This window comes from Phyllosticta capitalensis (assembly GCF_038381095.1).
Source record: "Phyllosticta capitalensis strain CBS 128856 chromosome Unknown BKA78scaffold_1, whole genome shotgun sequence".
NCBI classification, from domain to species: Eukaryota; Fungi; Ascomycota; class Dothideomycetes; order Botryosphaeriales; family Phyllostictaceae; genus Phyllosticta; species Phyllosticta capitalensis.
Window position 1 is genome coordinate 3,142,206 of NW_027117439.1, and position 21,848 is coordinate 3,164,053.

A 21,848-nucleotide genomic window follows, 5' to 3' on the forward strand; every position below is an offset into this window, starting at 1 on the left:
GGAAGGTTGAGTTTAAAGAGGCGCGCCGTGGTGTCTGTTTCTTCGTTTCGCAGGGCGGCGCGAGGCTCACAGCGTCAACGGGATTCGCAGGGCCAAGTCGTGAGCGGAGCAGGGAACAGGAGCAGAGATGCTGGAAATAGGACACGGGCAGCCCGGCCACTTTTTACGGCGATCTGCTCAGGCAAGGGCATGGGCTCGGTCCCTCTCCGCGCGTCTCGTAACGTGTTCTCTACGCCGCCTCCCCCTCCCTCTCCGCTCCAAGACGCGCCCTGTGTGCCTGTGGCCCTGCCCAACCCGTCCCATCGCGTCCCGAGGCCCCATGTGAAGTAATGATTCGCGATCCTGTGATGGTGATGATAATTCCCGTATGTCTCGGTCACATTCGATGTAGCTACTGTACAAAACCCAACACTACTCCCCCGCAGCTTGCGCCGTGAGCTGCTGCAGAGCCCAACCTACAGGTACCAAATGGAAAATGAAATGAAAAAGCGAACAAAATCCCGTGTTGAGCCCCTAAGAGCTCTGCTACCCCCTCTTCCATCTCCTTGCCGCTGCACCGTAGCCCCGCTCCGATTAGTCGTGATATGGAACCTGTGCGCCGCGGGATCTCTATTTGGGTCTCCATGCTGAAGCTTTCCCAAAGCAAAGTCGTCCACCGCTCGTCTAGAATCTCAATCATCGTCCTGGTTGATCCGCCGGTAACTGCCGCTCTGGCTACCCTCCTCGCCATTGTCCTTGCCGCGCTTGACAAGATTCGAGATCCAACCTCCAAGTCCTTCTCTTTGACTCGTCGCGTTGGATTCTTTGCGCTGCCCGCTATATTGAGGCTTGCCGCCTTCGACGTTGACATTGGGTGGGTTGATGTCAAGTCCAGGAATAGCACTGTCGGCGCCCAGACCACCTCCGCGGCGAATGTCGAGCGATGGCACGGGCGATCCTGCGCTGAAGAGTGACTCGGCTTCGGCCAGGGTAGCGGGCGTGGGCATCTGGGACGTTGCGTCACCAAACAGAGAATTCATGTCCTCCAAGCGTACGTTTGCGGTCTCGGGGTAGATGAACCACACTAATTCTGTCAGCACGTCCTGAATTTGAAAAGGCATTGGAAAACTTACCAACGACGAAACTGACGGCGCAAAAGAACGCGTGCAGCAGGTACAGGCGCCATTGAATCCACTCTTGAAGAATAGGAGTCATTTCTCCGACAAGCCAATTGAAAGCCCAGTTGGCTGCGGTCGAAAGACTGGCGCCCTTTGCGCGGATGCTGAGCGGCAGAATTTCCGGCGGGTAAAGCCATGGAATTGGTCCCCAGGAGGCTCCAAAGGCGCCGTTGTAGATCATGACAAATATGACGACGAGTCGGGGTGTCCAGACTGGAATGTCAATGTAGATGAAGTACGATATCGAACTCAGGGAAATAATCATGGCGACGGCACCCGAAAGCAGGATAAATCTGCGGCCCCAAGAATCGACGAGATACCACGGAGGGATTGTGCTGGCCAGGTAGCTAAGACCGTTGATGCCGGTCATGAGAATGGCCTCGCGACCAACCCAGCCAGCCTGTTCAAAGACCAATGGCGCATAGTAGGAAATGACGTTGATGCCGTTCAGTTGGGCGAGGGATTGCGCGGACATGGCGATGAAGACACGCTTGTAATATCTCTTAAACATGTCGGCGTACGACCGCTCGCCCTCTTGGCGCTGAAGGAGGACGTTCATCTTGATCTCACGGTATTCATCTCTAGCCTTGGGGTTGTGGATATCGCCCTTGCCGTAGAGGTTGGCAATGACAACAATACCCTCCTCATCGTGATCATTGTCGAGCAGCCATCTGTGTCGCGTAAGCTTGATGACGGTCAAAAAAGGGAAAAGGTAGCTACCTCGGCGATTCACAAATCAGTAGACTGCCTAAGGCCAGCAGCGACCCCATGACACATTGCATCAGGAGCGGGATGCGCCAAGCCCAGTCGTTCTTGATGTAGCTGCAAAAGTAATCCACCCAGACACTGGCCGCGTAGCCAGAGATGTTGCCCGTAAATTCGACGCAAGCCAGCTTTCCGCGGTTGTGAGGGGGAGAGATTTCAGACTGGTATACCGGGACAATGGTGGATAGAGCACCAACTCCGAGACCAGCGATAATTCTTCCCAGCAGCATCATGGGCATGCCGGTAGCAAAGCTTTGAAGGGCACCGCCGACAACGAAGATGAGGGAGCCATAGAGAATGGTTCGCCGACGGCCCAAGATGTCTCCAATCTTTCCGACGCTGAGAGATGCTATCAGAGCCCCTATCTCTAGGATGGCTACCATTGTACCAATCTCGGCGCGGGTAGGCTGGTTGAAATAGTCCTTGAAGTAGGAACCCCTATGTCGCACAGTCCGTCAGCCCAGAGTCGGTCATCGAAGGGGTTCGTCGTACGTGATGATTCCAGACATGACGCCTTGGTCATAGCCGAACAAGAAGACTCCTAATGATACGAATACACTGGTGAAATAGCTGATGTTGACGTTAGCGTGTGCCGTTTCAATGGCGGCGGACGAGATGGACGAACATGAGCTTCTTGCCGTGCAACCCGTGGATACGGGATGGGCCATCGTTGGGAGCCATGATGGCAGCGAGGATCCTGTTGCCGATGTCAGTACGGCTAAAGAAGCGTCGGCGGCTGGAGAGGGCACCTTTCTCCGCGCGAGACAGGCTTCCGTGCTGGAGTTGGTACGTGGATGTCCTCCTTTTTGATACGCCCAGCCTTTTCGTTGTTGGCGCCAGACGAGTCGCCGTCGGCGTAGTGTACGCGACGCGGATGCCGCTTGTGAGGGCGGGACTCAGCACCGAAGTCTTGCGATTGGCGAAGTCGAGCCTGCAAGGGATCTTCTTCGTCGGCAAGCTGGTCGACGAGATCGCCCGTCTCGCTCCAAAGCGAGTCTAATTCCGAGTGGTCGGAGTCTGATGAGGAATGGCGGGGCCCAGTCTTCTCGTCGTGGGATGAGGTGGTCGACCGGAGGGCGTGGAGGGGGATATTGGCAGGCCGGCGGCTCGACGACGGGGGTGAAATCTTGACGGAGGTTGGGCTGAGTTCGAGCAGCCCTCTCCACGATGTCGGGTGAGTAGTAGTCTAGAAGACTAAGGTAGGAGAGGAGGCCCGCGACGTCAGCGGGCACAGGGTCCGAGGGCGGTGGCTGTAGGACGGTTTGGGGACGCCAGGCCTGAGTGGATCACGGGCATTGAAAGAGAACAGGACGCAGCGTAGCGCTTCGAGTGGTATGCCTGTATGGATGGGCGTGCCTTGGATTGGGAGACGAACGACTGGAGGCGGACACTGCTGCGGGCGACGTCTTGGGGCAGAAACCGGGGGCGCCCAAGCGCACCACAGCTGCTGCCGGGCCACCCAGCGAAGCGCACACCGCTCGGACGGGGACGAGATGAAGTGATATTACGTCGTTAGTTATAGGCTTTGGATAATTCAGACGGCGCTGCATCTTGTTCTTCAACTCTTCCAACAAGTGCGTTGCTGTACACGTCCTCAGCTCCACCTCCAGTTCGTCCACCTTGCCCACCACCTCTCCCTCATCTATCTGGCGGAGTCGCCGCGCCGCCGCTGCCACGGGCGCAATGCCGTGTCAGATAGCACCGCCTGAGGAGCACCACGACATATTGCACTGTACCTCGCACTCTAGCCCTTGCCCTCCAGCCAAACACCGTCCAGAAAATCGACAGAAAAGAAAATCATGCCACGCGCAGCGCTTCCAACCAAGAATAACTCTAGCGGCGGGACGCCATTGCCCTCCGAATCCTCCATCATCTGCCCGTCGGTCGCCTCTAGTATGCTCCGCTCCCGGCAAGGGTCTCTGGATCGGTTGTCACCAGGCGTTGGATCCTCGTTGCACTCTGGTCATGTGGGCCTGGAGAAGCTGCGCTCGTGGACCTTTTCCCCAGGTCATGCTAGCGCTTTGTGGGGAAGCAGGCACACGAGGCCCGGGGCGCCTTAGCAAAATTGGCCCACGATGACCACCCTCTTCAGTCAGCGCCGAGACGGCAACATGGAAGAAAAACGCAGGTCAAGTCGGATGGTCCATGGACTGTGGTGGCTGCATGTCAGGTCCGCCGAGGCGGTGGAGCTGGCCGCGGGCGGAGCGGAACAAGCGGCGCCTCCATCTGAACAGAAGCGCGCGCTGCTTGCTGGCTGGCCGTAGACCGCTACTTGCCCGCCACCTTTCGTCATCGACGTCCCGTCTGTATTCCCACCTTATCGGCATGCTCCGACCATGGTATGATATGCGAGATGGGAGCCGCATCAGAGGGTCTGGCCGGTCGACCACGTCGTAAAGATGGCGGCCATCACGCCGCGCTCCTTCGCGCTGCCAGTCATGGAGCATTCATGCGTCGGCGGGTGTTTGTCTTGGAGACCGTATCCCCCCTGGTAGCTCGACTCGCGGGTGTGTCACGTCTGAAGAAAATTGACCCCAGGAACGATCAGAGCATCATGCTTGCTCCAGCGTCCGGACATGGGGGACGGCTTGCCCGCTTGAGCCTAGCTCGTCGATGTCGCCGCCAAAACTGCCGCTGGGCATTCGTCGATCCATCCCTGCAGCCGGCAGATTTGGTCGTCTCGGTTTCGAGCGAGAGTGCAAACGGGCGTTCATTTCTCGTTGATGCATTCCTTGCTCCTCGACTTTTGGGAAATTCGAGGCTGAAGACCAAAAAGGCTTGTCTCGCCTCATCCAGCCTGTCAAGCCTCGCGCTATTCCGAGCATGGATTCGAGTGGTGACATGTGTCAACCCGTCGAAACCCTAAACCAAAACCTGCTCGGGAGATCCGACAATGACCCGGTGTTGATATGGTTGCTGCATGTGAGAGAGCCGTTGAAGTAGCGATGCGCAATGCTGGAAGCCTACGCGTCGAGCAGAGCTCTGGATGCGAGGAGACTTCAAGTGCCATGACGTGTGTATGGGGCTTTAGACGTGCCACGACTTTTTGCAATCAGAAGATCTCCGAGGGAACGGTCGTTGCCACTATCTGCATCATCAACAAGTAGAGCGTCAGGGGGCGGTAGAGCCTCAGGTTCTCTCGATGACGCATGCGGTCTTTGGACACAAAAGATGCATGCTATAGAGGCTGAAATTTTGTTCCTTCAAAACCGGCTTTCTAAACATGTGGGAAGTGTTTACTGCAGAGAAAACACGCCTTTCTCCTGTGACCGTTGCAACCATCTCAGACCAAACACCATATATTTGGTTATTAGCCGGCATCATCGTTTCAATGTCGCAACATACGATATGGCCAAGAAAAGTCAAGAAACTTCGTGATTTCTCGCGATTGCAATTCAACTCTCGGTTACTCTTCCCCTTTCCCAACATATCCATATGCTGTGTTGTATCCAAATTCATCTCCTTTGAAAATATACATGGTGTTGAATCTCCGGCAGAGCTTTGGTAAGAGCGTGGTTAAGCAAAATTGGGTTTCCGCGACATGGCAATGACTTCTCCATGCGCGCTCGAATCTGCAAGTTGATGGCCGGCTCCCAAAAGAGGAACCATGTCGCGAAGCGCTCACCACGAGACTACGCACAGAACAGAGCGGCTGTGGAGGCTCCCAAGCTTTGGTCTTCAGAGGCTCACGGTTTGAGAGCACTCATAGCCCTCACAAGTATCAGACCAGGACGCATTCAAGTACTTCAACATTTCAGACAACCGACCTCGCAGAGCAGCAACGCAGCGCTTGCATCTCTTGATCTATGGAGTGCGGGAGTACTCATCGCGTCTTTAGGCCGTCGTGCAGCCGTTGTTGTTGTGCAGACCAGCCACTCTCGAAATGCAGCGTGGTATCAAGATCGTAGCACACACAAGGAGCGTTCTTCGGTCATCAAAAAAACAGACAAAAAGCCCCGAAGTTCCAAAGCTGATCCGGCGATAGCGCTCTCAAGTTCCCTTTGCAAGAAGGAAAAAGGGGCGTCCACACATGCAAAGACTTGTGCATGCACAGGGACATTTATCACCTTATAGACAATTGGCTTCTTGGAGTCCATCTCGACCTTCATCTGCGCTCTGGCGATTTTTTTTTTTTTTTTTTTTTTGGACAAGAACCCCCCAACGTCAAGCTCTCCAGAGTCCTGACTGGCTGGACGAGCAATCGCAACTTCCTCGATTCGCTGCTGCTATGCGACCCACGTGGGGGAACGCTAGGACGCTAGCGCGCGGCCCGTGCCCCAATCCGCCGCACAAATTCCGAGGTTACCAAAATCCATCTTCTCGAGCAACCAAAAAATGCTGTACATATTTTTTAAATTTCTGTTTCCTTTCAACAACCAGCTAGAGCAGCATTTAGCAGGTGATCACCAACATCTTCCGTGGCGCAATTGGCTAGCGCGTCTGACTGTTAAGATTGGATTACAAGTCCATCTCGCAATCAGGAGGTTGACAGTTCAAGCCTGTCCGGGAGAGTTCTCTTTTGCAATTTTTAGTGGAGCTTTTGCCCCGTGGGCCGGGAACAAGCGAGGTGGGTGGTGGCCTTTTTGTTTTGCTGGACAAACAAAGATTTGACAAAGGACTTGTGGAAAGGGGGAAAGTGTTGGGGCAAAGAAAGGGGGCAGGCAGGTTGGATTTTGCTTTGGGAAGTTGTTGGTGTGCAACTCTTCACGCTGGACGCCAAGTCCCCTCTGCTTTTGAGTGTTGAAAAGCAAACTTGAGACTTTGGAAGCAAAGCCGATAATCACTTTCGCCATCAGAAAAAAGGGGGTGGTAAGGCAGCAGCTCTCCTCATAGGTGTGCTGGTCTTCCCGATTCGCACTCTGTTAGCCTTCGCATTTTCAGACATCCTCTGCTCTCTCTTCGACCACAGAAAAATCCTCAGCAAACGATCTTGGGACTGAGGCCTTGACACGGAAAGCAGTGTGTCCAGTCCAGTCGCAGCCAAAAAGATGGCAGCTCGCACAGTCACTATATGATTTCAAAAGACAGTCGCACTGTGAAAGACCTCTCATTCACATCTTGAGACACTTTGTCGGCTCTCCGTCTGTGCCATTCAACAACGTGGGACAGGTGCCAGCCAGGTGGAGTACCTAATGGCTCAGCGAGACAGCGACCAACCAAGGCGGAGGTGTTGTCACTTGGGTCGGAGCACTGTTCAACGAGATGCCCCAAGCTCCTCGAAAAAAAAAAGGGTCCAGTCCAGCTTGGGGAGCTGTTCAGAGTGTTCACCAAACATGTAAACAAACAAATGATGAGGCAAGCGAGACAAGCCAAGTTTCGAATAGTGCTGCTGCTGCCGTCTATAAAACTGCCAATGGAAGGAGAATAATGCATCCGACCGTCGTCGCAGTATGCAACCAAGTCGGATATTACAAAAAGTGTGTGTGTTGTAGTGGTGGTCTCGGGGAGAGAAACCAGATGATGCATGCCAAACAAGCAAGCGTTTTGGAGCGCTCACAACTCATCAGCCACAACGGGTATTAGCCCGAGACAAGTGTAAGTTTATCCCCATCACCATGATGTATCTTCGCGCCAGACCTAAACCCCGACCCGGCCTGACCATATACCCGACCGTTGAGGAGCCCCTAAAAAACGCCGTTCATCTAGTGTTTAGCCGTGACCTTGTCGCCAGTGACCTTCTCGACCCACTCTTTGGCACTGCAGTCGAACGTTAGCCAAGCTGTGCCTCTTAGGTAAAACTGGGGGAACTTACACATCGCCCAAAGCAACCATGCAAACCGTCTGCCAAACGCCCAAACCGATCCTAGGAGTAACGCCCCTGTACAAGCCCTTGAGGCCGTTCTTCGAGTAAATGTACTTGGCCGCGGTGCCGACCGTCATCTTCTTGGGGCGGTTGGGGTCCTCGACCTTGCTCTGCATCTCGACGCGGATGACCTCAATGGGCTGGTTCCAAGCCGACAGGCCACCGCCGAGAGTCGAGGCAATAATCTTCTCGAGCACGCTGAGCTTCTCGCCGTGCTCCTTGTGGGTGACCTTGCGAATACCGCTCTCGGCAATGCGCGACAGACCGAAGCGGGATCCCCAGTTGGTGACCTGGCGGACAGCGACGGCGTTGACGCCCTTGTTGATGCCGCGGATACCCTCCCGGCGGTAAATGTCCATAAATGTCTCCATGGTGCCAGGGGGCTTCATGCCGGCCGCGGCGACCTTGTGCTTTGTGATTTCGACCGTCTTCATGCAGGTGCAGAAGCCCATGGTGGCATAGGCCTGAGCGAGACCGCCAACCATGCCACCGCTGATGCCGGCGAGGAAGGGGGCAGCGCCCATGGTGCGCGCGCGGAATTCGGCCTCGGAGGCCACGAACAGCAGGACGGCGCCCTTGGTGGAGGCTTCAATCCAGGCCCAGGGAATAAGACCCTGGTAGACTGTTGTTGAGGTTAGCAAGACCCCGTCACACTCTGCCAGCATACCCTGTACTTACAACCAAGGACACCACCACGAGCCCAGATCCTGCCAATGGCTCCACCAAAGCCGTCCGCTCGGTTAGCAGCCATGGTCGTCTTGACCACTTCCAGTGGCTACAAACGTCAGCGGGGATTTGCAGCAAAAGTTCAAAGACGACATACCTGGCCCAGCGTCGACACTTCGAACATGTTCAGACCCGAGCCAAGCAGCAAGTTGCTGAACTTGACCGGCTTCTTTTCGATCTGGGGGGGCGCTTCAACGCCTGCCATGGTGGCTGCGGGAGTGGACATGATCTTGGTGCGTCGCGGTGAGAAGGGGCCTGACCAAGGCAGTAGGGTGCTTCTTCGCAAAAAGATGGAATGCTATGGAGAGGAGAGAGGAAAGGAGACAGGACGTGGGCGCAGCGGAATGTATATGGGCAGGCTGAGTAACGCACGAGCGCCGTGTCGCTACTCGCAGCAATTACGCCGGGGGCCGGTGACGGAAATGGAACCCACCACAGCAGGGTTACGAGGTGTCAGAACAACAAATGTTTGGCAGGTGCACTGACTGCCGTCGGGTGTTGTCGGTATGGTGGTGGATGTCGTTTATCAGCGCAGCGCAGCTCAGCTGGTAAAGGCGGGCGCTTCAGTGTACAGGGTGAGCTGAGGCTAAGGTCGAGAGGTACTGCGGCCGGCCAACCACAAATCGGCATATGGAAGCCGCAGCTGCATGGCACCCTGGATTCGCTGGCCGACCATTTTGGACTTTTCTGATATGAGGTGAGACGGCAGGAATACCGTTGCTCGTTACATTAGCTACATACAGAGGAATTCCCAGTCCAGCGGGCATTCCCGCTCAACAGTCTCGGTGTCCGGGCTACGAGGCGGCGGCTACGGCTCCCCAGCGTCAATCACGGGCGGCAGCTCCTCAACACCACTCCCAGATCAGCCCCAACGCCCCAGAGAAGTGCACGGCCCTAGACCCCGGCCCGAGCTCCCACAACTGAACCTCCGGCTCCGCCAACCAAGGGCCCAACTACGAGCCCCTGGCCTCGCTCTCAATCCCCATTGTCGCCCTCGTTTCTCTCCCAATTCTAAACTATTGCGCTCCCAGACGGACCGCCGCCGACCTTGTGCGACGCCGAGCCACGCCGCGTCCGCTGAAAAACGGAGCAGGCGATTGCGCGACCGACCAGGAAACCGTTGAGCAGCAATCTCGTTTCAAGGCAGAGTCGCCCGCGTCTGCTCCACCGCAACGTCACTTGCGACAACATCATATCATCCAACGTCAACGTACATATTGAACTGCAAATACATTCTGCCTCGCCGTCCAACAAGCCAAATGACCCTCTGTAAAAAGGCGCCAACCCCAATGAACCTGCTTTTATTGCTCCCTATGAACACACAACTTGGGTAACCATTCTATCTTCTTCTTGTTCTATAATGTCCATCTGCCCTCTACAACTTGGCACCAACCAGCTTGGCGTAAGCCTCGGTGCTGAACGACTTGGGCCTCTCAATGGGCGCACCGACGGCACGGTCGATGATGAGCTGAGGAAGGACACCGAGAGCGCGCGAGACACCAAAGAGAACAGTGTAGAAGTTCTGCTCAGTGAGGCCGTAGTACTGGAGGAGGACACCGGAGTGGGCGTCGACGTTGGGGAAGGGGTTCTTGGTCTTGCCGTGCTCGGTGAGGACGCCGGGGGCAATCTTGTAGACCTGCGAGACGAGCTTGAACATGGGGTCGTCGGGCAGGTGCTTGAGGGCAAAGTCGCGCTGCGAGACGTAGCGGGGGTCGGTCTTGCGGAGGACGGCGTGGCCGTAACCGGGGACGACGCGGCCCGAGTTGAGGGTGCTCCAGAGGTACTCCTTGATCTTCTCGTCGCTGAGGTCGTTGCCAATGGCCTGCTTCATCTCAACGAGCCACTTGAGGACCTCCTGGTTGGCCAGACCGTGCAGGGGACCGGCCAGACCGTTGAGACCAGCAGCAAGGGAGAGGTAGGCAGAGCTGAGGGCGCTGCCGACCAGGTGGGTAGTGTGGGCACTGACGTTGCCACCCTCGTGGTCAGAATGGATCGTCAGGTAGAGCCTCATGAGCTCGACAAAGTCCTTGTTGTCAGCGAAACCAAGCTGGTTGGCCAAGTTGAACGAGTAGTCCTTGTCCTTCTGGACAGGGGCGACCTTGCCGTCCTTGTACACGTTGCGGTAGATGCGGGCAGCAATGTTGGGGAGCTTAGCAATGAGGTCCATCGAGTCCTCAAAGGTGTGCTCCCAGTAGGTCGACTTGTGCATGCCCTTGGCGTAGGCCTTGGAGAAGCTCGACTCGTGCTCGAGGGCAGTCACGGCCAGGGAAAACTGAGCCATGGGGTGGAGGTCGTTGGGGCAGCGGTCAATGAGCTCCTCGACGAACTTGGGGAGGTCGGAGCGGGCAGCCCACTCGGCGGAGAGATCCTCGACCTGCTTCTGGGAGGGAACCTCGCCGGTCAGGAGGAGCCAGAAGAGACCTGGGTGCAATTAGCAGCAGCTCCCACTCTTGGACGTGGTGATGCTCACCTTCGGGGAGGGGCTCGCGGCCACCAGGAGCCTTGGGGAGGACTTCCTGGCATTCGGGAATCTGTCTTTTGTTAGAGAAGCTCAGGCCGTCGTGAAAAGACGCCGACTTACGGTCTTGCCGCGGAAGCGGATACCCTCCTCAGAGTCGAGCACGGAACCCTGCACAGTGTCAGCGATGCCAATGAGCAGCGATAGATGTACGAACCTCCCAGACGAGGGACTTGATGCCACGGGCACCACCGTAGACCTGGTCGAGGGTGACCTCGCCGACGACCTTGTTGCCATGCTCCCTTTCAATTGTACGTCAGGATGGAGCTGCGGCACAGACGGTGGGGGTTGGAAGCGTACTTCTTGAGAGACTTGATCTTCTCAATCTCGCCGGGAATCTTGGCGGCGAAGGTCTCCTTCAGGGACTTTTCTCGTCTGTTAGCAACCATGATTATGGCTGAGAATGGGGGAAAAGGGAGAGCTTACGCTGGTCTTGCTCGAGTAGAAGCGCAGGCCATTGGAGACCGAGGTACGCACAGGCGTAGTGAAGGAGGTGCGCAGAGCAGCCGAACCGAGGCGCATGGAAGAAGCCATTGTGGGGGTGAAGGTGGACAGTGGGAGGAGTCGGTGATGAAGAAGAGAGAGGGAGAGATAAATTCAACAGGGCGAGAAGTTGGCCGTCGGAACGGAAAGCTTTGAGACGGGCAGACGCGGTGCATGGGCCTCGGCGACTGGCGGGCAGGTGCAGGCCGGGCAGGACTGCAGGTGGTGGGGGGACCGTGCGCTCCGCTTCTCCAGCTGGCCGTCCGAGACTTGAGCGAATGCAAGGCGGCTCTCTCGTCATCATCAACGCTCTCCGACCTTCGCTGCTCGGAGTGCTCCCGCCTGTATCTGCTCAAAGTCCAGGCAGTCCGTCCGTCGCGCGTCCCCGCCTTCATCTCCACTGTCGACTCAGTTGCTAGCGGTTGCTCCCCCACGACTTTCAGTTGGCTGTCGACGTCACCTGGTACTATTAAGAAATCGGCATCGGACAAAGGCCGCCCGTGACCGCCTTCCTCGTCTGGGGCTTGGCGTACGTGCCGTTTCACGGCTTCCCGGCCCTTCCCAACGCGATCGATCATCACACACCTCCTGAAGAGGCAGTCCGGTCGCCTTCACGGTACCTCGACACTACTTCACATTCTAAACTCGTCCACGCCTCTGCAACGGCCTCGTTTCCACAAGCTTGTCCGTAGCCGTGAGAGGCGACGCCAGCCAGCCAGTTGCACTTCTATTCGTGCGCTCAAGGCCTCGCCGCTTCCGCTCCTCGTACTACTGCGGCACCACACGTCTTTCACTTCACCTCGCGACCTCTGCTCGCTCCACTCTTCGTCAGCTCTCTCTGCTGCTTCGTCCGTCTGCTCCATCTGCTTCTTAGGTTGACTCCAGTGACGTAGCGGCCCGCTCAACCTCGTTCAACCCCACAACTTGCTTAGACCTGACCTGCGCCCACACTCCCTTTGATCGCGGATCACACGGGCCTCGTCGCCCCATTCCAAAAGTAAACATGTCGGCTTTGGAAGAGCTGAATAGCCTGCTGCTGTCGCTGTCTGCGCTGAAACCCCCAGGAGCGAACAAGACCAAAATCACCGCCATCACCAACCTCTGCATCGAAAACGCCACTGTACGCTCCGATCGCTTCTTGACCTCCGCGTTGCGCAACGGCTGACCCTCTTGATAGCAACGTCAAGCGTTCCTCCAGGCCATCAGCGACCGTTTCCACAAGGCGCAGCCAACACATAAACTTGGTATTCTTTACGTGCTGGACGCTGTAGTGCGTCAATGGAACGAAAAGGCGCGCCAGAACAAGGAAGATGCCTCGGCAGCTGGATATGATTTTGCCAAAGCTCCTAACGCTGTAGGCGTCAGTGTCGCAACCCAGTTGCTCAATCCATTGATGCACGAGCTCATTGAGAAAGCGCCCGAAGACCAAAAGGTATGTGTCTACGAGCCGCAGCGAAGCCCGAGGCCATGAACGCGAACCCCACTCGTGCTGTTAGTCTTTAACGTTGTAGTCACGAAACTCGCCCAGACTCGCTGCCGACAAGGTGAAATGTACTCACTCTTCTTTTTAGGACAAAATCAGCAAGATGATCGAGATTTGGGAGCGCGGCAACACATTCCCACAGGGAATGCTCAACGACTACAAACAGCGTTTGGCAGCGCGGACCACGACTCCAACCAATCCTGTAAACGCTGGAGGTGTTCCAAGTCTGATGCAGGCTTTGGCACCCAATCAACCCTCAGTGGGAACACCCACAAACTTCGGCCCTGGTCAAGCCAGTCAAACGCAGGCGCAAATACCCCCTGTCGCAACTTCTAACCCTCAGCCTTCTGCTACAGTCTCTTTGCTCGCAAGTCTTGCAAGTCTCGGTAACCAAGCATCGGCGCCAACTCAATCGGGTTTTCATCAAAACGGTGCGCAGTATACCGCATCTGCTCAACAGACGCAGCAACATAGCGTAGGCCCTTCCGTGACTGCGGCGCCCATGCCCCCTTATAGTACACTTGCTCAGGGACAAGGTAATGGCGCAACTGGATACTCTTTTCCAGCTCCAGCTCCAGCGCCAGCAAGCACAGCTCCCAGCCAGCTTGCCCCCCAGGCCAACCCAGGCATGCCCGGTGTGGGCAATGACCAGTTTGTGCAATTCATAGGCTCCATGGTACAGCAAGGATGGACTCCGGAGCAAATAGCACAAGTCGTCGCTGCCTTAGGCCAGCAAGGCCAGACGGCCTCAGCAAACAATGCGGCCGCTTTCAGTCAAAACGGACAGGCACAGGTCGGAGCCCAAGGCCAGAGTCAACCTTCGGAGCAAGTCGCTCAAGACCCTAGACTGAGGGACAACAATGCCCGCACCCACGACAGGAATCATGATCGTAGTCCGTCTCCTGATCGCAAGCGTCGGCGCATGTCTCCTGTAAATCGACGTGACAGTCCAACATATGGTGTCTACGACCCAGCCACTCCAATTCATCCCAACAATGCTCAACCCGGAGCTCCATCCGCTGAGCAGGGTGTCGGCAACAAAGGACGCAATAGAAAAGGTAAGAAACGTGACAGACACCGTAACTCTCCTGCCGTCAATCAAGGGGGGCCGCCGATACCTACTGGCCCGGCGGCACTGCAGCAACAGCAGAATCCGGCAGGTCCTCCGCAGGAAAAGTACGTCACGCACGATGCTTCTTTGGCCCCCGGACACATCAAGGTCCTTAGTCGCACACTCTTTGTAGGCGGTGTTAGGTAAGTTTTCCTGTTTGCTTCCGCGAAATCACTGGCTAAACTTGACGCAGTGGCACCGAGCAAGAGTTGAAGGCCATCTTCAGCCAGTTTGGCAAAGTCCAAACATGCATCGTCAACCCTGAGAAGCACCACGCTTTTGTCAAGATGGTCAACCGTACAGACTCGGTTGCTGCTAAGCTCGGCATGGAGAAGATGAAGGATCAGGCAGTGCTCGGCAAGGCCCGACAGGTATGATTGGCGTTGCTGGTATCAGGCTTTACAACTAACAATTGACAGACGCGGTGGGGAGTCGGATTCGGTCCTCGCGAGTGTAGCGACTACAGCACTGGCATCAGCATCATTCCCATTCAACGTCTGACTGAGGCCGATCTGAAATGGGTTGTAAGCTCGGAATACGGCGGCACAGGCGGCCGGCCTCTCGAGACTGGCATGGTGATTGAGGAGCCCGACATTGAGATAGGTACTGGTGTCTCGTCGAAAGGTATTATTCAATCCCGTTCCAAACCCAAAACTCGGCTAACCATCTCCACAGCCATGAGCAGGCGCGTGGGCCCTGAGCCCGGTGGTGGTAAGCATTTCAACCGAAACCACGGCCACCACGGTCACCACGGCCGCAACCGCGGCGGCTTCGACCCTAACGCCCCACGCTTCCGCAAGCCGCATAACCAACCCGCTCCGCCTCACGGCGAGCCTCGTCCCGAGCCGCACACCATTGGCGTGCCGCCTGCTGTTCCTGGCTTTGGCTTCCAGCTGCCTGGCGTGTGACTGCGTCGTCTTCTTGGGTAGGCCCGCTTATGCGCTCGTGCGTTGCGGCGCGCTGCATATCACTCTATTTGATTCGGAGGAAACCACGCTTTCTGCACACCCTCGTCCCATCATGATCGAACAGATGAAAACTCAGCTCGTCAGGACACTCATGTAGGCGAGGCTAACACAGTGGTGGATTTCTTTTCTTTGGCACCTACTTTGCTTTCAACATGCATAGCTTGCGGCGGGGGAAACGGGAGGCAACATCGACCAAAACAGGGAGCCTACAAATCCGGGAGGTCAGGCACCTTTTGGCCCATCATCAACTTCCCTTTTTCCCTTTCCTTTTCAATTCGTCATCTTCACTTTTTCACACGGGGGTGGTTTTTGTCTACAGTTTTTTTCTGGACATTAAAAAGGAAAGCAAACAAGGGCGGTGCATTCACATGCGGATATCTGAGCATGGATTTGAGTTTTAGGGGGTTATCATGCCATAGCGATCGATGGTGGACTGGACTAGGTAATGCGCATGGTTGCGAGGGGAAGCATTGTGGTCTTCATTTGGTGCTGCTTTGCGAGCAATAAGCAAGGGTAGTGGTGGATAGTTGCATGCATACGTGGTACCCCCCCTCCCCCTTTTCTTCTGCGTTTTGAGCTTTTTTGTTTGGAGTGTAGAGATACCTTGTGTTGAATCGAGACGCATGCCCGAATCGAATAGTTGTTTGTGTCTGGTGTGGGACTGTGGTCAAGTCTGCCTCCTCGGGCTTCTGCCATCGAGAGATGATCGTTGTATGAGTATCGCAAGAAAACACAGCCAAGACGGCCCATTCTCTCAACTTAAAACTATTGCCACAACCCAACCGCCTGCATTCCGTCACGTCTCCGAATCCTAGGACTGGAACAATAAGGCCGAGGAGAAGGAAATCAGCACCCACCCAATCCAATCCGGGCCAAAAGACATCGAGCATATCCAGCCTCCTCTCTTGCCTTGACAGCGTGGATTAACAAAGGCATTCGCGCGGTAGAGACGACCGCCTTTCACAGACCTTGCTGCTGCTGCTGCTTTGTCTCAAACCTAATCTCCGTTGCACACGCGACATCTGCTCTTCCTGCTCTACGTTGTGCTTTAGGTACCTATCCCCACATCCCACACTTCGATATTCAATAGCTTACTTGGCTGTATCCATCGCAGCACTTGTGTGGGATGACGGGGGGAAGAGGGAAAGACGTGGTGGCATGGCGCGGTATCGTACAGTATAACGTGGGCAGAGGCAGAGGCAGAGACAGCGACAGAGACAATATAAGAACAGAGGCGTGGATCTGATCATGCGCACATATTGTTGGTGGTTTACATAGCCGGCAGACTACGTTTACTGCCTGGAAAGGGAAGAAGGTGATGGAGAAGAACGGCGCAAAGCACCCACCCAGCACAACAAAACTGACCATTTGGCATGCGCGTCCCCTGCTCTCAAGACTGGCGGCAGTGCAGTACGTACCAGCGACAGGTACGTACTGGCGCGAGAAGTACTGCACAATACATACTGCGCAGTACCGATACTTCAGACGACATCCCACCCGCCCCATTCGCATTCAAGATGTCCAAACGACAGAGCAGCTCGGGTGCCTTCGGCATGAGCACCGCGCTCGCGCTCCAGACGGGCGTTCTCGGGGGAGCATGACGTCGACGGCTGTTCCCTACCTCCCTGCTGCCGGCACCCTGGCCACCTACACTGACATGTGAAAGCGGACCAAAGCTGGTCTCGTGCCTTGCAAAGATCGCGATAGCGCGGCGGCGAACAACCCACGCACTCGTTCCATAATGAATATGTAGATGAAATGGCATTGATGGGAATTCGTACATATAAGCAAAAGGGAGTTTCCAAAAGAGATTGCCGCTCCAAACACTTGCTGGTTCCGCCGTCCGTCCCGTACCGTCCCGTCCCGGCCGCCCCTCTATATTTCCCTGCACTCCTTCTGCCCGTGGCATATGTGGCCTTGGATGATACAATTGTCCGTTTGATTTGCGTGAAGGCCTCTCTTGTTTTTGCGTGTGAGAGGCCGCTGGATTGATGGCTCTGTTGGTTGACGTGCTGAAGGCGTCTTTACTTCCTTGACGCTGCGAGCCTTCTGGCGTTGACGCTCATCTCGTAGAGCACGTCCTTGAAGGCAAACAGGAAGGCCGCGGTAATGACGCTTTGAGTGACCTTGGGTCCGATGCCTGTAACAGATTAGACGGAGAAACACCAATGTGATTTCAAGAACCATACCTCCGTAGAGACCACCCCAACCCTCCTCCTTCAGGATGCGGCGGAAGCTCGTAAACATGTCCTCCTTGGGGCCGTCCTTGCCCGCAACGTGCATGCGGCTCTTGACCGTAATGTAGGGGTAGGTGATGGACGTAGCGAGCAGCTTGCCCAGCGCACCCAGGTAAAACGAATCCGTCGGCGTCACGCGCCGCCTCTTCTCCAACATGTTCTTGAGCTGCTCAAAAATGGTGTACTGCAGAATAGGGTTGATGACGAGCACCAACGCGGGCATGACACCCGCAAAGAGGCGCGTCACGCCCTCGTCCTTGATGATGGAGATGAGCGTGCCAATGGTCGACGGGGCCTTGGGCTTTGCGCCGCCGGGGAGCGTCTCGTTCGATTCGGACTTGCTCCTGGCCGTCATGCGCGTGTTGACGACCCAGATGGGGTTGGTGAGGAGCACCGTGGCGCTGCCGGCAAGGGCGCCCGCAATCATCGACTCGACCGTCGTGAGGTTCTTGGAAGGGCGGCCAGTCTTGATGGCGGCCTTTTCGAAGCCCGCCCTGGTCCACTCATACCCTTGTTGCTTGTCAGGATTTTCCACATGGCGCATTTGCTCTCTCTTTCACATGTTACGCACAGTAGTAGTAGACAAAGTTGGTGACGCTGATGCCGAACAGGGCAGACTCGAGGCCGGCATACAGGCCCGACACGCCCTCGCGCTGGATGATGCGCTTCGCGGCGTCGAGGGTGGAGGACTGGGCGCGCTTGGATTCGACTTGTGCGCGGGTAGACAGGGTGATGAGCGGGTAGCTGTCATTGCATCAGCCCTACCGTTGTTGCGTGCATCTGTCAAGGGAGCGTACGTGAGGGCCATGGAGAATAGACCACCGCCGGCGCCAGCCAAGGCGTGAGCGACATTGTCACTCTGCTGTGCGGCAGTCGAAGTGGCGAGTTGGCTCTCGTCAGCCTTCTTGAGATCCTGAGCTTGGGCGGACGACATTTTGGGCAAAGTTGAGATGAAGATGGAAACTGCGGAAGGTGATTTCAGAGCTTTATACGGATGAGATAGTCAATGACGAAAGCCGCAGAGGAGGCTGAACAGGAGCAGACCGGAGCTAAAAGTGACGGGTAGAGTGTTGTGAGGATTTAAAGATGTAATGGATGAGTGTAGTCGAAGCTCATGCACACGGCCAGTCGGCTTTGCATGACCTCGGCACAGCGGGGCAGCTCCCGGCGGCGGGCAGGTCGAGCTAACGGATTATGTAAGAAAGCTTGGCGCAGCACAGGCCAGTACCTTAAGGGAGCGGTAGAGGATCCGAAGATGTGAAGAATTGGTGGCGCATATAAGAAGCTCGCCATTTATTGCCTGAGGTGTAAATAGAGTGCTCACACGGGGAAACATGGCCTACTATTATCGGCGGCTATCCATGTCCTTTGGCTGCCAATCGCGACATATCAACCAAACTTGTAGCTTGGGTTAGCGCCGGTCGCCCGCCGTGTTTCAAAAGGGGCCAGCGAGCTGCGTCCCCAAATGCGCCCAAACTCCCCCCAAAACTCTGCTAATCGGCATATTTAACCACCACCTCTACCTCGACGCCTGCTTCATCCGCGACTAATTCCTGGCGATGCTCTCTTGATTGAAGCCAGTCGCCCCTGCTCTTCGGCTGGCCCGCGTCGCTATCAGTCTTTACGCGTCGTTGGGCTCAAGGCTGCTGCTCGACTCAGGTCAACGGGAAGGACAGACCTGACGGCCAAAACGCGACGAGACTTGTAGAAGCTAAAGTAAAAGATCAAGCACCGACCTAACCTTACCTTAAACACCCTCTTAACCTCCGCCAACCAACCGGAAGTGTCGAGGTTGAAGTGAAGAACGATGGATTACACCAACAGCGGAGGCGCCGCCGCTCAAAGCTTTGCTCATCAGACCAGTGGGCCCAATACCGGCTTCACCCACTTTGCGACGTCGATTGATCCCAGTCTCAACGCGACTCCAACAAACTCGTCGCAGCTGCACCCTCACGTGGCTTCTCCCTCTCCCTACTCCAACCAATCTCCAAATTTCAATGGCTCCCCGGGCCCCCAAGGCTACGTCCCTAATGACCGCTCTCTGCCTGACAGAGAAAATGTCAACGCCGAGAACCTCGATGAAGCCTACGCTCAATTTATCGTCTATTGCAACCCGTATCTTGCTGCCGATATCTCTACCACGGAATTGAAACGCATCTTCAAGAAACCGCCCATGAGCGATAACAAAGTTTTTGATCTTTGGAAATTATACGACCTTCTTGGAAAGCTTGAGACTGGCGAGATCAAAACTTGGATTCAATTGGCCTTGGATTTGGGAGTCGAGCCGCCCGACCTTGAAAAAGGACAGAGTACGCAAAAGGTGCAGCAATATGCTGTGAGATTGAAGGTATGTCCTTGTTATGAACAATGTTCTTTGCTGTCGATTCTCTTTGGTGGATCTGCGAATGGTCATGATGTGGACCGATATTTTGAAAACCCCATTTTGAACTTCCTTGGCAAACAGCCCGCTAACAAGAATCAGCGTTGGATGCGTGCTTTGCATGTTGATGGGTTCTTCGATTTTCTGCGCGGTAAGGCGCACAATTATCTTCACACCATTCCGCCCCCAGAAGGACCGGTCCCGGAAGTCCGAGATGGAGTTGCGCTGGAGGAAGATCTTGCCGTTCGAGCTCTCGATCCGACGTTCAGGCCGAAACGCGGTCGGAGGAGAGTCGATGGAATGGACGATGGCGGCAATCCCACTCCACCAAAAAGGCCGCAATTGGATACGTCTTTTGCCTTCAACACTCCTCAACATTCTCACACGCCCTACGCCCAGAGTGCACTCGCGTTGAGTGCCCATCCAAACGACTACAACGACCCTTGGGCGGCTGCATCGCTGTCAGCAGCAAACTCGCAAAGGGGGCTCGAGCCACATTCCGCCGTGGCAGCTCCTGGAAGTCATCAATTCCGATTCAACCAAGACAATCCACACACGCCGCACCCACTATCGGCCGTAAGCCCAATGACCGACCGTCCCCCAGATTCAGCTTTCCCCGACGATCCCTCGTCTGCGGTGACACCGTCGACGAAAAGGCAGCGAAGGCGACATGGACCTGCAGTATCATCAGCGTGGCCCAGCAGCAATGGCAGCGCCGGCGGTAAGATTCGAGGGAGACCGCCGCAGAACCGATCTGTCCGAAATGGACCATTCGTCACATTCCCAGCCAATCCCCACGCCAAAGAAGGGCCGACAGTTGGTCTCCGAAGACACAGTTCGGGCCAAACCCCGGTCGACCAGAGCGTGGGACAGCAGCTACTCGAAGCATCCCAACAAGGCCGACAAATTCATTCAGCATATCAGTTCCCGCCGACACCAGCCTCGGCCACGCAGGCTGGGCAGATGGGAGGTCAGATGGCGGCTGTACACAACCGGGCTGGACAGCGCCTGTCTCTGCAGGTTCCACAACACCAAGGCGGACCTGTCCATCTAGTCACTCCGACGGTGCTTGTGAACGGTCAGTCAGACAGTCCACAGCAGCAACAAGGACAACAATTTCTTGTGGCAGCCAAACCGGCCCCGAAAGTCTCTCGAGAAGATCTCAAACGCTTTCTGGCTGCGGATCTGCTTCGCGCTGATCTGACGAATCGAAAACGACTGCGCGGTCAAGAGGCTAAGGATCTCGCGGATGCAATCCTCAATCGCCTGAGCTCGCAAAATGACGGGCCTTTGCTTGTCTTGAGCGAAAAGCCGGACGTGGAGGTGCAACTGGTGACTCTGGCGTGCTGGCTCGGGTATGCGACGCAGCTCGGTCTCGCCAGCGGACCTGTCGCCGGGGGTCAAAAGAAGATATCGGTCCAAAAGTACAGAATCAGTGGCGACGGGTACGAGAGTCCAATCGACGACAACGAAGACGAAGACGGTCAGACAGACGGCACGCCGGCGGCGGGCGAAGACGGCAAGATCAAGGAAGTGTTCGACGTCAGCTGGAGCCTGCTCCTGGGGGGATGCGGAGGTGATTTCAAGGTCCAAGGACTAAGCATTGAGTCTGCCGAAACGGAACAGGAGGAGGAGACACAGGGCGAACAGGCAGACGATGCGGAGAAGGAGAAGAAGCTAGAAGACAGGGTCAAGGCGCTAGAAGCCGAGTTGAAGAACAAGGACAAAGAAGTGCAAGAGTGGCGGCAGAGGGTTTTGGAAGTGGTACTCTAATGATGAGGAGGTAATGAATGAAAGTGGTGAGCTGCAAACGTCGTGCTGTGTGGCGATCCAAAGCTGGAGCGATTGCGGGTGGATCTGCACAGGGAATCCGGGTGTCTGGTAACGGCGGGCTCCACCACCAGGGCACACCACGAGAGTCAGTCGACCCTTTGGGCCACCTGCACCAGACGCTCATATCTCCTGCATGGCCGAAGAATGTGTTGGAATGATCGTGACAATTCAGAGGAGAGTATATAATTCCTATATCAACTCCCTTCGAACTTCTCTTCTTGATCGGCCCGAGACCATGGAGGTGCGCCTCGCCTCGAGCCAGTGATCGGGCGATCCGCGCAGCAACCCCATAGTGTATCAGCACCGTATTCGAAATGATCCTGCCGCGTCCAATGCCCCGGCCCGCTCGCATTTAGCTTCCAGACCTTTTGCTCCATCCTTCCC

General features: G+C 55.9%; 10 protein-coding genes and 1 non-coding gene across 11 annotated transcripts; 4 read left to right on the forward strand and 7 right to left on the reverse strand.

The window, feature by feature from the left end:
* Nucleotides 1–227: 227 nt before the first annotated feature.
* BKA78DRAFT_303515 (uncharacterized protein) lies at nucleotides 228–2,570 on the reverse strand (the record flags this gene model as incomplete). Its single annotated transcript, XM_066887546.1, has 4 exons — nucleotides 2,415–2,570; nucleotides 1,878–2,360; nucleotides 1,113–1,828; nucleotides 228–1,063 (listed from the first exon to the last, which is right to left on the reverse strand). Coding segments are annotated over exons 1-4 (1,604 nt in total), but the record flags the coding sequence as incomplete, so codon positions are not given.
* A 1,562-nt stretch (nucleotides 2,571–4,132) lies between these two features.
* Nucleotides 4,133–4,941, forward strand: BKA78DRAFT_19920 (uncharacterized protein). The gene has a single exon (XM_066883629.1). It carries the CDS (start codon nucleotides 4,264–4,266, stop codon nucleotides 4,786–4,788), a length of 525 nt encoding a protein of 174 aa, XP_066749802.1. The 5' UTR covers nucleotides 4,133–4,263; the 3' UTR covers nucleotides 4,789–4,941.
* Nucleotides 4,942–6,334: 1,393 nt separating this feature from the next.
* BKA78DRAFT_t14 lies at nucleotides 6,335–6,434 on the forward strand. The gene has a single exon. It is a non-coding gene; the product is annotated as a tRNA-Asn (tRNA).
* Nucleotides 6,435–6,822: 388 nt separating this feature from the next.
* BKA78DRAFT_19971 (uncharacterized protein) lies at nucleotides 6,823–7,529 on the reverse strand. Its single transcript, XM_066883630.1, has one exon. It carries the CDS (start codon nucleotides 7,386–7,388, stop codon nucleotides 6,930–6,932), a length of 459 nt encoding a protein of 152 aa, XP_066749803.1. The 5' UTR covers nucleotides 7,389–7,529; the 3' UTR covers nucleotides 6,823–6,929.
* On the reverse strand, nucleotides 7,201–9,140 carry BKA78DRAFT_303523 (mitochondrial DNA replication protein YHM2). Its single transcript, XM_066887547.1, has 4 exons — nucleotides 8,549–9,140; nucleotides 8,404–8,500; nucleotides 7,675–8,347; nucleotides 7,201–7,619 (listed from the first exon to the last, which is right to left on the reverse strand). Exons 1-4 carry the CDS (start codon nucleotides 8,675–8,677, stop codon nucleotides 7,565–7,567), a joined length of 954 nt encoding a protein of 317 aa, XP_066749804.1. The 5' UTR covers nucleotides 8,678–9,140; the 3' UTR covers nucleotides 7,201–7,564.
* A 686-nt stretch (nucleotides 9,141–9,826) lies between these two features.
* On the reverse strand, nucleotides 9,827–11,503 carry BKA78DRAFT_245239 (mitochondrial citrate synthase-like protein precursor; the record flags this gene model as incomplete). Its single annotated transcript, XM_066884108.1, has 6 exons — nucleotides 9,827–10,872; nucleotides 10,922–10,982; nucleotides 11,033–11,080; nucleotides 11,127–11,211; nucleotides 11,270–11,334; nucleotides 11,396–11,503. 6 exons carry the CDS (start codon nucleotides 11,501–11,503, stop codon nucleotides 9,827–9,829), a joined length of 1,413 nt encoding a protein of 470 aa, XP_066749805.1.
* A 952-nt stretch (nucleotides 11,504–12,455) lies between these two features.
* BKA78DRAFT_349077 (uncharacterized protein) lies at nucleotides 12,456–14,954 on the forward strand (the record flags this gene model as incomplete). The annotated part of the gene is made up of 6 exons (XM_066890741.1): nucleotides 12,456–12,572; nucleotides 12,630–12,884; nucleotides 13,024–14,189; nucleotides 14,240–14,417; nucleotides 14,466–14,670; nucleotides 14,722–14,954. 6 exons carry the CDS (start codon nucleotides 12,456–12,458, stop codon nucleotides 14,952–14,954), a joined length of 2,154 nt encoding a protein of 717 aa, XP_066749806.1.
* A 500-nt stretch (nucleotides 14,955–15,454) lies between these two features.
* On the reverse strand, nucleotides 15,455–16,001 carry BKA78DRAFT_20051 (uncharacterized protein). The gene has a single exon (XM_066883631.1). The coding sequence runs from the start codon at nucleotides 15,902–15,904 to the stop codon at nucleotides 15,494–15,496; it is 411 nt and encodes a 136-aa protein (XP_066749807.1). The 5' UTR covers nucleotides 15,905–16,001; the 3' UTR covers nucleotides 15,455–15,493.
* On the reverse strand, nucleotides 15,765–16,831 carry BKA78DRAFT_303538 (uncharacterized protein). Its single transcript, XM_066887548.1, has one exon. It carries the CDS (start codon nucleotides 16,524–16,526, stop codon nucleotides 16,098–16,100), a length of 429 nt encoding a protein of 142 aa, XP_066749808.1. The 5' UTR covers nucleotides 16,527–16,831; the 3' UTR covers nucleotides 15,765–16,097.
* BKA78DRAFT_303541 (mitochondrial carrier domain-containing protein) lies at nucleotides 16,757–18,541 on the reverse strand. Its single transcript, XM_066887549.1, has 4 exons — nucleotides 18,049–18,541; nucleotides 17,823–17,995; nucleotides 17,204–17,761; nucleotides 16,757–17,154 (listed from the first exon to the last, which is right to left on the reverse strand). Exons 1-4 carry the CDS (start codon nucleotides 18,183–18,185, stop codon nucleotides 17,039–17,041), a joined length of 984 nt encoding a protein of 327 aa, XP_066749809.1. The 5' UTR covers nucleotides 18,186–18,541; the 3' UTR covers nucleotides 16,757–17,038.
* Nucleotides 18,542–19,575: 1,034 nt separating this feature from the next.
* Nucleotides 19,576–21,667, forward strand: BKA78DRAFT_303545 (ARS binding protein 2-domain-containing protein). Its single transcript, XM_066887550.1, has one exon. The coding sequence runs from the start codon at nucleotides 19,740–19,742 to the stop codon at nucleotides 21,402–21,404; it is 1,665 nt and encodes a 554-aa protein (XP_066749810.1). The 5' UTR covers nucleotides 19,576–19,739; the 3' UTR covers nucleotides 21,405–21,667.
* Nucleotides 21,668–21,848: the final 181 nt, after the last annotated feature.

Excerpts from the sequence above, each read along its gene's own strand:
- BKA78DRAFT_20051 (XM_066883631.1), bottom strand. The coding sequence starts at position 15,904 with ATGCTCGATGTCTTTTGGCCCGGATTGGATTGGGTGGGTGCTGATTTC.
- BKA78DRAFT_303538 (XM_066887548.1), bottom strand. The coding sequence starts at position 16,526 with ATGCGAATGGGGCGGGTGGGATGTCGTCTGAAGTATCGGTACTGCGCA.
- BKA78DRAFT_19920 (XM_066883629.1), top strand. The coding sequence starts at position 4,264 with ATGATATGCGAGATGGGAGCCGCATCAGAGGGTCTGGCCGGTCGACCA.
- BKA78DRAFT_19971 (XM_066883630.1), bottom strand. The coding sequence starts at position 7,388 with ATGCATCATCTGGTTTCTCTCCCCGAGACCACCACTACAACACACACA.
- BKA78DRAFT_303545 (XM_066887550.1), top strand. The coding sequence starts at position 19,740 with ATGCGTGCTTTGCATGTTGATGGGTTCTTCGATTTTCTGCGCGGTAAG.
- BKA78DRAFT_303541 (XM_066887549.1), bottom strand. The coding sequence starts at position 18,185 with ATGTCGTCCGCCCAAGCTCAGGATCTCAAGAAGGCTGACGAGAGCCAA. Across the intron at positions 17,996-18,048 it reads CTATTCTCCATGGCCCTCAC|CTACCCGCTCATCACCCTGT; the intron begins GTACGCTCCCTT and ends ATGCAATGACAG. Across the intron at positions 17,762-17,822 it reads CAACTTTGTCTACTACTACT|GGTATGAGTGGACCAGGGCG; the intron begins GTGCGTAACATG and ends ACAAGCAACAAG.
- BKA78DRAFT_303523 (XM_066887547.1), bottom strand. The coding sequence starts at position 8,677 with ATGTCCACTCCCGCAGCCACCATGGCAGGCGTTGAAGCGCCCCCCCAG. Across the intron at positions 8,348-8,403 it reads TCGTGGTGGTGTCCTTGGTT|TCTACCAGGGTCTTATTCCC; the intron begins GTAAGTACAGGG and ends CCTCAACAACAG. Across the intron at positions 7,620-7,674 it reads ATGGTTGCTTTGGGCGATGT|TGCCAAAGAGTGGGTCGAGA; the intron begins GTAAGTTCCCCC and ends GTTCGACTGCAG.